At 36.5% G+C, this 18224-nt stretch overlaps 1 protein-coding gene across 2 annotated transcripts in view; it reads right to left on the bottom strand.

Moving 5' to 3' along the window:
* Positions 1-8630: 8630 nt before the first annotated feature.
* The window catches only part of ngfrb (nerve growth factor receptor b), a 56307-nt gene continuing 46713 nt past the window's right edge, over positions 8631-18224 (bottom strand). For both annotated transcript variants that reach the window (XM_048170383.1, XM_048170382.1), the window contains exons 5-6: positions 17783-17943; positions 8631-12922 (exon numbers count right to left, since the gene is read on the bottom strand). In XM_048170383.1, coding sequence (XP_048026340.1) covers positions 12594-12922; positions 17783-17943 — 490 coding nt within the window. In that variant the 3' untranslated portion in view covers positions 8631-12593. The remainder of the gene's footprint in view (positions 12923-17782; positions 17944-18224) is intronic.

Raw genomic sequence — 18224 nt, 5'->3', positions numbered from 1 at the left:
GTCCCTTATCAGTGCAAAATTATCACAAATTAAAAAGGATTCATGCCAATATTGCCCAAAACCCCACTTTTCTAAGGCGTTTCCAAATCACTGCAGAATATATGAAACACACATACTATAATTTGCTAAAGATTTCTGCACACATCTATATATTTTTTCCATTACTGCTTTATTTCAAATGATAGACAAGAAAAGTTCAGTCATCATTAGAATATTCCTCCCTCTTATTATTGAATCAAGAAACATTTTATGAGGCCAGAAACGGAGCAAACGCTGCTTGGAAGGGCAGGAAATTCAGAGGGTTAATGCACAATTAACCATTTTATTGTTTGGTCTGTAACCACATTCATTTAATTGCACTTCAGAACCATTTGACTGTGCACACTCTGCATCAGGAGCCAAGAGATCCTGATTATGTTCTATAGTAAAGAAAAGTTTGAGCAGAAACACACACAAACAAACACACACACATTCCTCTCCCATAAATGCCTTCCAAAGCACTTCATGGCATGGGCACCGCATGTTTATTTGTCTGTTTTTGTCTACGAAGGGAAAAAAGCTTATATGGAGCTTGGTGGGAGATTCAGCAGACTAAGCATGAGAAATAATCTCACGTATCCAGGCTTTTGACTATCAGCATAGAGTCTGGTCCACACTGCAGGTCCATTCTGGCCAAGAACTATCCATTTAGACAAGAAGACACTGCCCTGTAAAAAAAATCCCAGTAAAATTTACGGTAAAAAATGGCAGCTGTGGTTGCGAGAACTTTACCGTAAAAAATACAGTAGCAACGTAAAAAAAAAATCTGTTAAATTTACGGTAAAATAACGTATTTCATTAACTGATATAATGTTAATTTACCAACCTAATGAAGTACTAATATCTGTTTTGTACCTTTATAATACACTGACAGTCACCAAACACAGTGGTGATGAGAGTCGCATGATGAATCAAAGTTCATCACAAGCAGATTTTCCACAAGCTGAGAAGGACAACACTAACCTATAGAAGGTGCACACAGTGTCATTCACACACACACTAAACACCATCATGGTAACATGCATGAAATTTTAAAAATGCAATAAACATTAATTTAACAACATTAGATGTAACATAAAACCCTAATGTACATAACTGATTAGAAAAAAATGAGAAAAACTAAGAAGAAACAGAGTTATTTCAACGAAAATATATCAAATGTGAAGTGTCACGCAGGGAATTGTGGGAATGTCAATTTGCGTTTTTTCACTGTAAATTTTACAATGAATTGTTATTTTTCACTTCCAAAAACTGTGAATTTAACGGTATTTTACCGTAAAATTACATTAAATGTACCGTTAGATCTATTACAGTTATTCACTGTATATAGTACGGAAACTTTCTGTAAACCAATTGACAGTTTTTCACCACAGCATTTTTACAGTCTTTTACTGTTAACAGTCACGGTCATTTTTTACAGTGTGCTTGACTGATGTGTAAAGCCATCAGACACAGTTTTTTATTTACTTATTTTTATTTTTTGTGCCATTAAAGGATAGGTTTATTAGGATATAGCATAATATCATTTGTAAAGTGAATTATTATAAACCATTGTACAGAAAACACTCCAAAATAGTGGAGTCTGAAATATCTGTCTATTCAAAATTTTTGAATTGTACTGATTATTTCGGGAACACTTTCTATGAAACCTGTATTTATAATGCATTATAGGTGTATTCTTAATGCATTATAATACGTGCATAATGCCTTACACTGTAAAAAATGACCGTGATTTTAACAGTAAAAGACTGTAAAAATGCTGCGGTGAAAAACTGTTGATTGGTTTACAGAAAGTTTCCGTACTATATACGGTGAATAACTGTAATAGATCTAATGGTACATTTAATGTAATTTTACGGTAAAATACCGTTAAATTCACAGTTTTTGGAAGTGAAAAATAACAATTCATTGTAAAATTTACAGTGAAAAACCGTAAATTGACATTCCCACAATTCCCTGCGTGACACTTCACATTTGATATATTTTCGTTGAAAATAACTCTGTTTCTTCTTAGTTTTTCTCATTTTTTTCTAATCAGTTATGTACATTAGGGTTTTATGTTACATCTAATGTTGTTAAATTAATGTTTATTGCATTTTTAAAAATTTCATGCATGTTACCATGATGGTGTTTAGTGTGTGTGTGAATGACACTGTGTGCACCTTCTATATATTAGTATTGTGCTTCTCAGCTTGTGGAAAAGCTGCTTGTGATGAACTTTGATTCATCATGTGACTCTCATCACCACTGTGTTTGGTGACTGTCAGTGTATTATAAAGGTACAAAACAGATATTAGTACTTCATTAGGTTGGTAAATTAACATTATATCAGTTAATGAAATATGTTATTTTACCGTAAATTTTACTGGGATTTTTTTTTTACAGTGTGTAACAATGATGTTAATATTACTGAAATCCAATGTTAAATATACATATTTAAAATGTAAAATTCACATGTAACTCCGTAAGTATGTTTACGGTTTGATGTCATTTTTACAGTATTGTTCTGGTAACCACAGCTGCCGGTATTTTTCCGTAGAAACAACGGGATTTTTTTTACAGTGTACAAACAACCTTATAATATGTTGTATCTGATAAATAATCATAACAATAGTTACAATTGTCACGGTTCTGTTGTGTTTGGACTACATGGACTTCAGTCACATGTAGTTTCCCGCCACTCATTTGTTACTATGGTTACTCATTTGATTAGTCATTTTGTTCAGCTGTTGTCTAATTAGTTCCCTTTGTTTGTACCTATGTAGTAATATAGGGGAAAAACATGGAATATAATTGGTAACTTAATATTTATATATACAAAAAGAAGCTAGAAATCAGAACACCAATGCCACTTTAACAAACATTTTCAATTGATATTTAGAAGTGTTATAACACAAGTGTGTGTGCAGTTAACTGTTATTTTTATTTATGTCCAGCTTATAGGTTATTTATTGTCCTGTGTGTATATTTAAATGATATATTTAAATATACAATATAAACAGTCATATACAGTTTGAGGTGCACAGAAGTGCACAAAAACATGTTCAGTCTGGTTAACCACATTCATGTAAGTTGAATTTTCTAATGTCATGTATAATGCGGCCAAGAATGTGTGAGGGGTGGTTCCTGGCAAGCCAGTATTCCCATTCAATGACCTTGAGGTGCTCTTTCAAAAGTTTAACTTTCATGTTGCCACGGTGGCGCCATATATACATTTTGTATGTTTTCCATGCACGCTCTAAATATTGTGTTGTGTATGTTGTGTATAAGGTTGTATATAAGGCATTTGTGCATTATAATGCATTAAGAATACACTTATGATGCATTATAAATGCAGGATTCATCTGGTGTTATAATGCATTGTACTCTTAAAAGTTAGAACCACATATAGCTAAGTAATTTATTGTAACTGTTATGAATATTTATCAGATGATAAAACATATTATAAGTCATACATTTGTTTATAAGGCATTATGCATGTATTATAATGCATTAAAGATACACTTATAATGCATTATAAATACAGGCTTCATAGAAAGTGTTACCATTATTTCATTCAAATTTAGAAAACAGCAGAATAGCTTCAGAAAACAAAAGGAGGAAAATTTAAACAAACTTCAACTTCTAGAAAGCTTTTATTCACTTACAGTGGCCCGCTTTTATGGTACTTTCATTGTATGTTGTCATTGTATGGAGCTGTGTGAACTTTCTACAGTAATTCTACTTAATTTTACTTCTGCTTACAGAAAAAAACAGGTTTGGAGTGACATGACCCTTGTGAAAAAGAAGCGTGCTTCATTTTACTGTATGTACACTTCAAATCTAAAAAGTATATTTTTTGAAAAAAAAAAAAAAAAAAATTACACTTGAAGATAATATAATATTAATTAAATTAACAGCTACTAAGTAAAAATGTCAAATTACATATTTTAAAGTACATTTTAAATCATTATTTTTTTCATGCTTCAGAGAAGACACTTATTTTGATGTGTTGACTAACATACTAAATTATACTTGATTATAATTTTAACCATAGTATGTTATTCAATATTACATTTAAAGTTAATATATTTTACCACATTTACAAATGTGCAATTACAAATATATTTAAATAATGACATGTTTCAGGAAAAAGTAAATTAAAGTATGTTTTAGTTTACCATAAATGCTAGTCAGTACATTTGGCAGTACACTTTAACCATATTTCGAAGACAATGGAAGTAATTATATAATTACATATATTTACTTAAGCAAGTCAAAAAACTACTTGCATTTAATGTAAATTAAAAAAACAAACAAAAAAACAACAAACATTTTTTTACATAATTAAGTGTTCAAAAGCATTACATTCAGTTCATAAGCATATTCATTTAAAGTGGACATTTTCTGAATAGGGTACCTCTGTTTTTTAAAGTATGCTAAACTGTACTTAATGCCCTCCAAAATACTGGCACCCTATAGTATAATATGAGCAAAGCTTGACTGTTTAAAATACTAATCTGCATTGTTTATCACGGGAAATGATGTGGATGATCTGTTCAGTGTCCATCATTTTGCGAGCAATAAAGAAAAATGCAATATTGAAAATATTTCCATTTTAAACCATGAAGACGAGCCAGGATATCACACAACCAATGTGCAAACTTTGCGTGAGAGTCCAAACTCCAGTCAATTATTCACTACAGAAACAAAGTAAACTGACTGAGTTTTTGGCATCCGACGCTGCAATAACGGCGCATATTCTCTTAGAGATGAGAGATGAATCTAATTTATTTTCTTAATATTTCTCTTGTGGCCCATAGTGAAAAAAAAGTATTTTTCTTAATTTGAGAAGTATTTCATGTTGTTGTTCTTTAAATGAGGAGCTATCTAATAATATTTTATTGTCTGCAGCACGTCGGTTATGCGGTGATGCGATGATATCGCGGGGCAAATTTGCAATATTAATTTAATAATAAAAGAGCATGATAATAAGAAAAATAATTTAATAGCCCTGCATGCCCATCACTATATGTCACTGGAAGGAAAAACAGCAATCGGACACGGCATCAAATCAATGAACTTTTTATCCAAATCCACGCACAGACCGTTCAGTGTTTAGTAGTGCAATGTCCGAGTCTCTCTTGTAAGAAACGTTTACTAGACCGTGGATAGCTTTGACTCCCTGAACAGTGTCCGCGCAGCCGAATTTTTATGACCATGGACGGTGCACGTGTGGTGCATCCGAACGCGTCTTTCCGAGCTCATGGGCAAAGTTGAAAGGCCCGCGCGCTCATGAGCAAAGGAGTATCTTAGAAAGATTTGCGCGCTCAACTAGCGAGACGGAGGGGAACGTGGGAAAAGTTACCTGGGCCTTTACCGCTCCAAATCAGAGGACTGGAGCTGACGGATTATCGGGAATAACATGGGGCATTTGCTTGTTTGGAATTATTCATATTGGTGTGGGGGAAGGACACAATCTGACCAAAGCTGATTTAATTTCATTGTCATTACTTCATTTTTAAATTGAAATTAAATTGTTACTGTAGAATAAATAGGCTAATCACAGTAAAATAAAACAGACAGGCACACATAGGCTATTATAAGCGCGACTCATGGACGGTGACGCACGCTGCATAGAAACAGCTGCTGCCGCGACTCTGGAAAGCTGAGTTTACCGGCGCGATATAAAAACATATCATGTTATATGTATTTTAATAATACATTTTTCAAATCATTTAGGCCTTCGCAGATATGACTATTTCACAAAGTAGTGTCTGGAAATAAAATGAAATATTCTGGCACCTTTGATTGGGTGGGCCAGCCATCAATCTGGGTGGGCCAGTGCCGCCCTGGCCCTTCTGTAGCCTCGCCACTGGTTCAAAAGCATTACTTTCAGTTCATAAGCATATTCATTTAAAGTACATATTTCTACTTTTTTTAAAAAGTATGCTAAACTGTACTTACAGTGCCCTCCACAAATACTGGCACCCTTAGTAAATATGAGCAAAGGCGACTGTGAAAATAAATCTGCAGTGTTTATACTTTTGATCTTTCATTAAAAAAACCCCCACAAAATTCTAACCTTTCATCAAAGTAAAACAATTGAAAGTGGGGGGAAACTCACATTATGAAATAAATGTTTTTCTCCAATACATGTTGGCCACAATTATTGGCACCCCTAGAAATTCTTATGAGTAAAATATCCCTGAAATATATTCCCATTCATATTTACATTTTTTAGCACACCAGGGTGATCATGAGCATGAAATTGTCCTGCCATGACTTCCTATTTCACAGGAGTATAAACATGAGGGAACACAAAGGCCAAAGACTCTCCAAGGATCACAGCTGAGAATTGCAGAGATTAGCTGAGTCTTTGGGTCAGAAAGCTTAAAAAAATGACCAAACAGCACCTACATCACCAAAAGTTGTTTGGGAGGGTTTCAAGAAAAATCCTCCTCACTCATCCAAAAACAAACTCCAACATATTCAGCTGTCAGACAAGACTGGAACTTCAAACGGGACCTGAGCTTCTATGGTCAGATGAAACTAAAAAAAAAAGAATAGCTTTTTGGCAGCAAACCCACCAGATGGGTTTGGTGCAAACAGGGATAAAAAGTACCCCATGCCCATGGTTAAAGGTCCCGTTTTTCGTGGTTTTTTGAAGCTTTGATCGTTAAGTGTGCATATAACATGTGTTCTGTTTCGCGTGTAAAAAAACACAGATTTTTCACATAATTACTTATCTGTATACCGCTGTTTCCACTGTCATAAAAACGGGCTGATGACTTCCTTGTTCTATGAAATCCCTCCTTCAGAAATACGTAACGAGTTCTGATTGTGCCAGGTTGTGATTCGAAAGCTCTGGCGCACCGTGCCCGGAAAAGTCACGCCTTTACCATAACGTGGAGATCAGCGCTCATGTTATTGTAAACATGTCTTTAATTTTACCTATCAATTTGAGCCGGAATAGACCCGGTGATTGGACTGCGGGATGAAAATAACAGCGTTTCGACGACATGGCGACAAACACACTCTACAAACGCAACTCTTGTGTATTCCTGTGGGCGGAGGTTATAAAAAACTGTTTTAGTGACGTCATTAAAGAAGGAAGTAAGGGATGTAGTCCAAACTCCGTTCGATGTAGGCGACTTCTGTTAAATAAAATATCCGCTTGGCATTGACTTTGAGCTTTAAAATTTTACAGATTTTATTTATACTCTAACAACAACATTACACACTAACTAAAGTTTGAAACATGGGATCACGAAGAACGGGACCTTTAAATATGCTACTGGATCTTTAATGCTGTGGGCCTATTTTTCTGCTGGAGGTCCTGGACATCTTGTTCAGATACATGGCATCATGGATTCTATCAAATACTAACAGATAAAAATCAAAACCTGACCACTTCTGCTAGAAATCTTATAATGGGCCATGGTTGGATCTTCCATCAGGACAATGATCCAAAACAAACATCAAAACCAACACAAAAATGTGTCTCTGAGCACAAAAGGAAGCTTCTGAATGAAGAGAAGAAGCACCAGCATGGAGCTGGAATCTGAAGGATCTGGAAAGATTCTGCATGAAGGAATGGTCTCTGATCTCTTGTCAGGTGTTCTCCAAACTCATCAGGCATTATAGAAGACGACTCAGAGCTGTTATCTTGGGAAAATGACGTTACAATAATTGGGTGCCAATAACTGTGGCCAACGTGAACTAAAGAAAAACATTTATTTCATAATGAGCTTTCTCCCCCATTTTCAATTGTTTTACTTGAAATGTTAGAATTTTATGAATTTTCTGAAAGATCAAAAGGATAAACAATGCAGATTTATTTTCACAGCCACTCTTGCTCATATTTAACAAGGGTGCCAATATTTGTGGCGGGCACTGTATTTTTACAAGGAGTGGGTGGGTGGGTGAGTGAATAATGACAGAATTTTATTTATTTATTTTTTTTTGGATAGATGTACAATCTTGTACATCTATCTTTATGAAGACATTCATTGACACAATGCAATCTCTAGCTTCTTACCCTAAACTTACTCATCACAATTAAGTGCCTAACCCGAACCATTACCCTAAACATACCCTTAACCTATAACCTGAAACCTATTACTAAGTCTTGACCATCAAACAGCCAAAATGTCCTCACTTTACTCTCTTGGTGCTCACTCCGATGATCTAAATCTCAAACCTGTCCTCACAAAGGTAGATGTACAAGTACACACACACACACACACACACACAAAGGAATGTTGGCTCCAATGACAGCCTATTTATTGGCCCAGAACTGAACATCACAGGGGGAATAAGACATCCGTTGCGTCAACAGTTTTCCTAATACCCATAATCCTCAGAGACGTTTGTGCAGATGTGAGAACTACAGGTCAAATGAACTCACTAGGAGATTTCATCTGAAATATCAGGATTTTTCAGGTCTCCTAACACTACTGAGTGTCGCACAGTGACCTGATATGTAAAAACTTACAGCATGATCAGGTCATTTTAAACAAATTTGAACACTTTTAACATTTTAAACAAATGTTTATTTAAATTAGTCTGTGTGTTTGTGTGTATTTGTGAAACAAAAAATCAGACAAATGTACAGTTGCAATCTTATTTAGTTTATTATTTCTTGTTTGTAATAGTAACTGCATTAAACCTACTTTATGAATTCTAGTAAATTCACATTTATATGATACAGTGTACATAACAGTAAATACAAGTAACATTCAGTATTGTTTCTTCTTGTCCAAATAAGCCCAACAAAACCTCTGCTCACCCTTTCATGCTCCTCACACTCGTCTCACAAAGCTCCTCTACCAAGTGCAAGATTCAGTCTCTGGGAATGAATGGGTTCTGATCAACTCCATATTCCAACAACTACACAAGTATGCTTTTAGTTGATTGTCAGAGAGCAATGTGCCACATTAGTACATCCATCTCAGAGATATGTACTCTGATATTGTGTAACGCTACAAAAATATTCTACAAATAAATTTAAACCAAAACGGCATGCTTCTCAAATTATCAAGATGATTTTATACAAGAACAAATTGGCAAAATGGTATAAAGGCAAATGTTGAGGAAGTAAACAGTGGCAAATCATGTGACTTTCTTTGAGCTTGTTGGCTTTGTGGTTTCAGGATTGGCTGATATTCCCCAGTAACAACCAATAACACGCCTTTGAGGCTATGAATAAACACAAAATGAATAAACAGTAAAATTATGTACATACTAAACAGAACAAAAACAACACAGACCTGATATTAATCTCAGGCATTTGTTATACAAAATGTATATTATATTTTGTAAGTGCTACACTCTAATCTGGTAGAAAAAAAAAAAAGATTTAAAAGGAATTAAAAAGAAAAAAATTCACATCCAGAAATGGAGAATGCCTTCATTTTAAGATACAAATTACAGTGTGCTTGAATTTTCCCAAAAATGTATAGTCAAAAAAAAAAAAAGTTCATCGGTATTTAGGGTGACTTAATATTCAAAAATATTAATAATGTATGCTTGCTGCATTGCTTTTCAAACTGAACGGACATCACAAGAATCTATGAATACTGATAATCATGCAGCCAGAGAATTTGTAATGTTGTTTCATATATTCTACAAAACAAGTAAAACACTTCTGCCTCCTCAAACTGACTTTCTCCCATACTTGTAAAAAAGCTCTTTGAGGCTAAATGAGTTTCTTCTTGCGACCTGTGTGCCACCATAAAACTCCATTATAAGGCCACTGATATACTGATGACATAACAGCATGAAACATTGACAGATGGGCAAATCTCCACTTTAACCCTGAGAAATTATAAAGCCCTGGAGATTTCTTTTGAATTGATTTACTTGTCACCAAAAAAGCACTATGTCCTACACCAACTTCAGTATTTGAACCAAATATATCAGTTCCATTAAACCAAATTGTTACATTGGATCACTTCAATTCTTGGTACAGTATCCATTCACATGTTGCTGAATCTTAAGAGTCCAACATTACAGTAAGCACAAAAGATATTCTTTGAGTTGTTCTCCTGGTTTCGAAGTCCTTCAGTGTTCCCACACTTCTGACCAAATCAACGACCAATCCACTTTTCAGAATTCCCTGATATAGCCATGACCGTGGGAACCCTGTGTTATGCCTTCAAAAGAGTCACATTTAATCACCCGTGACGTTCATATCAGTCAGTGGTTAATTTTACAGGGAAGCTTGTTTCTTTGTTGTGTGTTTATGGGTGTATATGTGTCTTTAACATTTTTCTATCTGGGTCACAGACTGCATGGCCAAGCGCTTTTGTCATGGTGATGACCTGAGCCAGGTAGTGACCAGTGTCGGGTTACTGCCGTAATAAAGAAAAAAGTAAAAAAAACAAAAAACCAAGCCGCTATCGTCTTTCAGCTGGACCACCAGGACAACAAAACCTCCTGCTTATTAATTCTAGAATGTTCTGAGTCACCTGCCCAGATGCAGACAGAACAAAAACTGATAAAGACATCATACAATGAACATATTTAAGTGGTGTCTGTTTATGCCGCTATTGATCATACTTTGGGTTACTTCATCAGAAGTAGGCACCAGAAAGCATCTGATAAAAAGACCTCTCTCTGAAGTTTCTCTATTTTCACCATTGCATCTCTCTGTGTAATACCTACTGTACATGGCAGTTTAACTCTTACCAAAATGGTAAGGGGGGGGGTGACCAAGAAATGCAGTTGACAACTCATGCTAGTGTTGCTTTAAAGACCCATAAAAGTACACAATAAATGCTAGTGTACTGCAGCATTTTTCTTATGTGAAACAGACTAATAAAAATATTGAGTGCTACACAGTTTTACACATTCTCTCTATAATGAGAATGTCCAAACTCCCTACTGTCACATCTAGTTTTGTTAATGCTTGTTCAAGGACTCTTATTTTGATTTTCATTTCACTCCACTGTTCCTGTGTGCCTGTGTTTAGTTCCTGTTTCCTTGGTTCTAATTCTAATTAGGTTCTCATTTGTTTCCATAGTTCCTGATTATGTTCACCTGTGTCTTGTTTAGTTGCTCATTTATTCTATTAATGTCCACCTTTTTCCTAACAAGCCAACTGCGTTTTAGATTATGGGAGGCTCTTCCGGTTTGGAGAAAGTCCCACTCAAAAAGACTGAAACAAATAATTTCAAATCATAATGTTGCTTTTTTTCGTTGCATATCGCTGTAACAGTATGAAAAAGACATTTGTATTTGTGGTCTGTTCTTCTGATTTAATTAAATTTCATTGTTTTTTCACTTCTTATTTAGCAGTGTTTACTGGAATGTTTCTTAACCAGGTAAATACAAATACAGGTTCATCAAAATGACGGAAATCACTTTGAAATATTTCCTTTTAATGTTCGGTGGTTGAAGGGTGAACAGAACAATGTCATCTCATTGTACCCAGTTTTTGAAAATGCTTATTGCGTTTATAGAGCGAACCTTTTGCTGATTGTTTACAGTTTAACGAGTTACTCCCATAATTTTGCACAAAACTTCATGGGGTGTAGGAAAAAAGAGGATAGAACTGTGTTTTAGTTCCCTTTTGTCTGATGTTTCCAATGTATTGGTTTGCTCATGTGGATTTCCAGTGTTCTCCTGCATTCAAGAGTGGTTTTTGTTTTCATTTAATAAATATCGCTAGTGTTTAGATCCTCACCTCAACTCTCCTTGCCTTCCAACCAAACCGCGACACCTAATACTACCTGGCACCGACTTACAATAGCAAGTAGTAAATCATGGTTCATGGTTTAGTTTACAATCAAATCAGCACTAAACTCTGGCAATAATGGCATTATAAATCTTGCTTCTTTAGCTCACGTAACAGAAAACTATATTTCAATTTTCAACATTTCTACAGTCTCCATATTGATTTGTCTTATTAATTTTTCTATGACTGGTCCTTCTCATACTGTCACTGGTCATATTTACAGTACAGGAGCACAACATCAACTGTGTACAACTCTGACGCGATATAATCAGTGGATATGGTTTGTGGTTATGGTACACTTAGCAAATGACTGAACTGGCCACATTTGACATATTATTAGCATATGCATTATGGATGTTACATAGCAGTTTCTGTACTGAATAGAGGCAGACAATTGTCTTTAAACTTATATCTATTATTAAGAGTAATTATTGGCTGGCTAAAGCTGGAAGTGATTTGTAGTTGGTATATTTGTGATACTGAAATGTGTTAAAAGTAAAATGAATGATTTTGAGTCATTTATCCTGAACATCTTCAGGAAAGACATGAATATCCATGTTCAAGTCCATATGGCTTTCATCAAATTAAAGGAACATGCAAACAATATTTAGAGAACGGTGCTTTCTTTGCACATAGTTTGGCCATTCAATCAAGGGTTTAAAGGGAATCGGCACTTGAGTTTACAGCCTAAAGTTAAGGATATAGTGATACATCAACTTCACCAGTGATACATCAACACTGAAGTATGCTGAAGGCAATGTAAAGTGTGTATTTGGGAGCCTACAACTGGGGAGCACACTTGAAAGTGTGATTTTGTGAGCGTGTGTTTGTTCTCTCATACGGTAGATGTAGCAGTTGGTTTGACTGTGATGCTCTGCGCAATATCCTCCCTATTGATCTTCTTCAGTGCTGTACAAAGCGTATCAATATTAGCCGAATCCTGGCTTGCCCAATGAGACAGAAGGGCCTGGATGGGCCTCTCTTCTTGCTTGAAATTAGCAATGTGTTCTTCTTTGTATCCAAGTAGCCCTGCCAGACTGCACCAATCGGTTTCCTCGTTGGCCCCTGACTCCTCCCCTTCACAGGTACGATTTAGCAGCTTCTCAACCTCCTCCCGTGTGTGTAAGGGCAAGGACAGGGCTGAACTTCCATCTATCTTGACCACTAAGAGAATAAGAGAATACATTTAGACATCTGGATATATATATAGTTAAAACAAGACTACAAAGAAGCAAATCTCTGTACTTGCTCTGCAACAGTAACAGTAACATATGTAGCAGATCTAGTCCACCAGACCAAATACTATCCAGCAGCAATGAATGAATGCTCTGTATTCCCAAGCCATTTGAGAGTGTGAGTTCAGGGACTGGCTAATTAAAATTAACACTAAATTCCCTTGTCATTTGAGGTGAAACATAAAGCTTAAATAATAAAATTTTGGGGATACATGTGTAACTGCCCGTAAATTATTTATTTGCCAAATGACGGTAATTTTCTGTGCCAATTTTCTGGATTCGGTTGAGTGGATCCACAACAGCGTATGATATTGTTATGAATCATCATTATTGTTCTGCTTTCATTGGTTTGTTGGCATGTGGGTTGTTTCACGAGAAAGAAAAGCTGTCTGTGAATTGCTCGCCCAATTGGAAATTGTATTTGATGCAAAGTGTGTGTGTGTATATATATATATATATATATATATATATATACACTGCCCTCCAAAATAACACCCCTGGCAAAGTGTGGTTTTGGACGACATCAGCGTAAATCCTTATCATTTTTTGGTGCAAATACATTACAGTAACTTGATATTATCATTGAAGACCAGCAATAATAATTTTCATTTTGATTACATAATAATGGCAATAAATACATGTCAAAGTCAGACATGCCCCTTTGCCAGCTGATGATGCCTGGTTACTGGTTTAAACTTGGCCCAGGTTTGTAAAAGATTTTTGGGTCAGCACACCTTAATAGCTTCAACAACTGATTGCCAATTAAGTTTAGAATACAATGAACCAATTAGAACCCAGTTCAGGTCAGATAGCTGCTAATGATGGCTATATATATATATATATATATATATATATATATATATATATATATATATATATATATATATATATATATATATATATATATATATATATATAGTGGTCGGCAAACGTTTTGTCATGAAGTGCCATTTTCTAGTTAATCACTGTGCCATAACCCCTACACACATAATACACATAACCATAATTTAGTTCCCAACGGCTTAATTGAAAGAGTAACACATTTTACAGTTGAAACCTGATAATCTGACACAACTTGCTTATTTTATTAGTAACATAAAAATAGTGCAGAACCTGTACTAAGAACCTAGCTGTAAGACCTTGGTTCATTTTCGTTCATTTTGGAACACAAATTAAGATATTTTTGATGAAATCTGAGGGTTTCTGAACAGGCAGCAACGTCATTTCACCTTTTTGAGGTCCAGAAAGGTAGTAAAGACATTGTTAAAATAGTCAACGTGACAACAGTGGATCAGCCTTAATGTTATGAAGCGACGAGAATACTTTTTGTGCACAAAAACAAAAATAACAACTTTATTTAACAATTTGAACTGTTGTCATATGCAGTTGACGTAGTGATCACAGTTCAGCACTTCCGTGTTCTACGTCAGAACGGCGACTCATTATTGGCCGGCTCCTGCATCAGCATCACACGTATGCATCGTGCTGCTCACGTGTACAGCGTCGGCCAATACTGAGCCGGCATTCGGATGTAAACATGGAAGCCTGCATTGCGTTCACTACGTCAACTGCGTATGACAACAGTTCAAATTGTTAACCCTCAGGGGTCTGAGGTTTTTTGGGGCCCTGGAGAAGGTTTGACATGCCCTGACATTTGTGCTTTTTTCAGCTGTTCATAAACATATTAATGGAAAAAGTGTCATTACACTGTATTCAGCACAAACTACAATAATACAATACAATAATATGTGAGGAATGTGTTTTTGAAGGAATAACGTTTATGCGTGGTTACTGAAAAACAAAAAACTTAAGTCACTGAAATAAAGCCAAAAAATATATATTAAATTTGTGCTCACAAGACTTCTGGTTATTGGAGGTTGTAGACTAGAGTTTTTGCTTCAAAATGAGGTAAAATTATGCTTAAATTTTCTAAAACATCTTTGGTCAAGAAACACAGTATGCGTGGAGGCGTGAATCATCATGAATAATGGGTGATTCTCACCTGAGAAGACAAAAGAATCGCATAAAGAGCTCTAATGTCCTGCATAAATAATGAGCTCTTTCAGTCAGGTAGGCTGTGAAAAAATCATGTCTCAGCTCATCATGGTGTAAATTAAACATACAGAAAAAACTGCAATACTGTGAAATATTATTACAATTTAAAATAATGGTATTCTATTATATTCTTTAAAATGTAATGCATTTCTGTGATGCAAAGTGTCTGAACAGTTATGTTACCTCTATGGCATTTCATATAGGCTTTTAGCTTAAAAGCATGCGTATTTGGAGAAATATTGATGGATTCTCATATGTTTGTCAATTTTCTATACAGAGGAGTAATATTTATTCAATATTTATTGTCTTCACTGTGAACGCTGGATACTGTTTTCAATTCATACTTGCAGCTGGAGGGCGCTCTGTACACCTTTAGTCCACAAATCCATATGAAGAAGAAGAACCAGGAACTAACTGCATATCTTCTAGAGCTCGCTAACCATGGCTTTAACATGCAGATAAACACTTTTCAAGACAATAAATACACGATTGAGATGATGAATGCATGCATTGCCTCAGTATTTGCCTCTGAATAGCGCTGGCTCCGTGGGCGTGGCTGCATTAGTGGATAATGAGCTGAATCACGGGCATCTGACATGGCTCACTTTTCATACAGATTACATGAACACAGAATTTTTGTTTTCGATTTGACTTACACGATTTAAAACCTGACATTTCAACGTTTTTTTTATAGACAGAAGTCACATTTTTTTGTGATTAGTATTCACTAAGTTACAGTTAATTTTCTGAGAACTATCAGATTGGTTAAGAGGGAGACGAGAGATCACGCATCATGTTAGTTTTCTTTATTTTGCAAAAAGCACAACATTTTGTTTTTACACAAATGAAAGAAGATATTCCACAGATTAAAATGGTGTATAGCTCTTAATTGTATGTGCAACACTGACAAAGTATTTTGAGTCTCTTTCACACTGGTTAGAAAAAAAACGCGGTGGTCACGCCGGCGTGACCGCCGACCCCAGAGTGTTAAATAAAGTCATTATTTTTGTTTTGTTTTGTGCACAAAAAGTAAGTTTTGTGCATAACATTAAGGTTGAACCACTGCAGTTACATGGACTATTTTAACGTTGTCTTTAATATCTTTCTGGACCTCAAAATGTGCAATGATGTTGCTGCCTATGTGTGGTTCAGAAACCCTCGGATCTCATCAAAAATATCTTAATTTGTGTTCCGAAGCGAATGAAGGTCTTACGGGTTTGGGACAACATGAAGGTGAGTACTTTATGATGGAAATTTCATTTTTGGGTGAACTAACCCTTTAAGGGTGTACTCACACTAGGCACGGTTGCCTTGAACCGAGCCCGAGCGCGATTGTCCCCCCTCCCCAGTCCCCCCCATTGCACTTAACGTTCCAGGCCGGAGTACGCTTACGTCATATACGATGCAACTTTTTGAATGGAAGAAAACAGGAAGAAATGCACAGATACTGCCTAAGTATCATTTTTTGCCGTGCAGTGATTTTCACTTGCACGTATCAGAGGATTATTACAGCAGCTGACGTTAATGGAGGAATTTGCAGCTTTACTCGCAAACTTCAATTTCTGTTCATCAATAAGGTGAGAATCAGACCCGTTATAAACCCAAATACACAAATTGATAAGTGTACTATCAGAGTAGTAATAAAGATGTTTGCCATCATAATGATGACAGTATCCACACAGCAGGAGACTCCTATGCGGATCCGCATTCAAGTCGCCAAACCCGTGTGACTGTCACATTCGTTTTGGCGCCACCCAGAGGATCAGCTCCGCCTCCGGGCGGCGCCGTAAATTCTACTGTCAATCAGCGAATCCTAAGCGGACCCATGTCGGATCCGCAGACGCGCGCGCACCTTTACTGTAATGGTTGTATCAATTTGCAGGTCCCAAACGGACCCGCTGCGGAGGTAAGGTTTTAATCGCGGATGCAGCGCGGAGCCACGGCGGGTCCGCGATCCGCCTTCGTTGCGGATCCGTCACTGCGCGCAAGTAGACGCCGATACGGGTCCGTTCGCGGATACGTTCCGGAAGCCGCGATACCTCTTTTGCTGTGAGGGTAGCGCACACAAAAGTAGTAGCTATTCCGTGCTCAGGCACGCTTTGCGCTCACACTGCATGCGAACCGTGCTCAAGCCCAACCAAACCGCGCTCTGGCCCACCTCTTCCAAGCGGGCCAGGGCCGGCTAAACGAACTGCGCCAGGGCACGGAACAGAGCACTCACACTTGTCAAACGAACCAGGATTTGAGGGTCAAATGCGCTCGGGGATGGTTCAAACCGCCTAGTGTGAGAACACCCTAAATTAATCTTTGGATAACAGATTTCCAATGTGACCCTGCTGAACCCCAGTATGCATATCACCATCATGACAACACTATACTTTAGCTGAATATCTCTGAAATGTATAGCATCAACTTCTTTTTTTCTCAAAGCTGAAGAGCAAACAAATACAGCAGAACAAACTGTAAGCTGTCAGTCAAACTGACTTAATTTGTGTGATAAATCTATTCTCTTGATCTGTCGTGCTTTCAGTGGCTCGCGCAGCGTGCTTTCATTGACTTGCACAGTATAATTCTGACACTTTAATAGTATTTATAGCACCTTGCTTAATAAAACTTGCTGTGTTACTATGAGGAACGAGGTACTTTATCTAAATGAAAAACATACACTCCTCTCACTTTTGCTCACGTGCCAGAGATTACCATAGTTTGCGACCCTTGACCTAAGGGTTTGTACCTGTATGTGGCGGCCCCTGGCCCTCCTGTAGGCTCTGACTGTCCACTGAGATGCCGCTGTCACTGTGGAGTTTCTCTCCCTCAGGAGAAGGAGTCTGACTGGGGTTTGCACTGCATGCTCTGTTATTGGCTCCTTGCTTATTCTGCTTACAACTGTTCCACCTGAAACACATCAAAGCAAACATCAGAAGCTTTTAACATCAAAATCTTTATTCACTTCTAACATTCTCACCCTTTAGGAACCAAAGCAGGTCAATGTTACACCCTCCAGCAGTGATTTTAATATTTTATGACCCCTTCCTTCACAAACACCATCTGTGTCTGCTCAGAAAACTGCAATCTTTTATTTTTTCTACATAGTTATAAATCTGTGAAAACATATAGTTATTATTTTGCATATTTGAATATGCTGTCTTTGTTATATTGTCGTATTCACTTAAGAT

Source organism: Megalobrama amblycephala, linkage group LG20 (genome assembly GCF_018812025.1).
Source record: "Megalobrama amblycephala isolate DHTTF-2021 linkage group LG20, ASM1881202v1, whole genome shotgun sequence".
In the NCBI taxonomy this organism is placed as follows: Eukaryota; Metazoa; Chordata; class Actinopteri; order Cypriniformes; family Xenocyprididae; genus Megalobrama; species Megalobrama amblycephala.
This window is presented reverse-complemented; position numbering and strand designations above follow the sequence as displayed.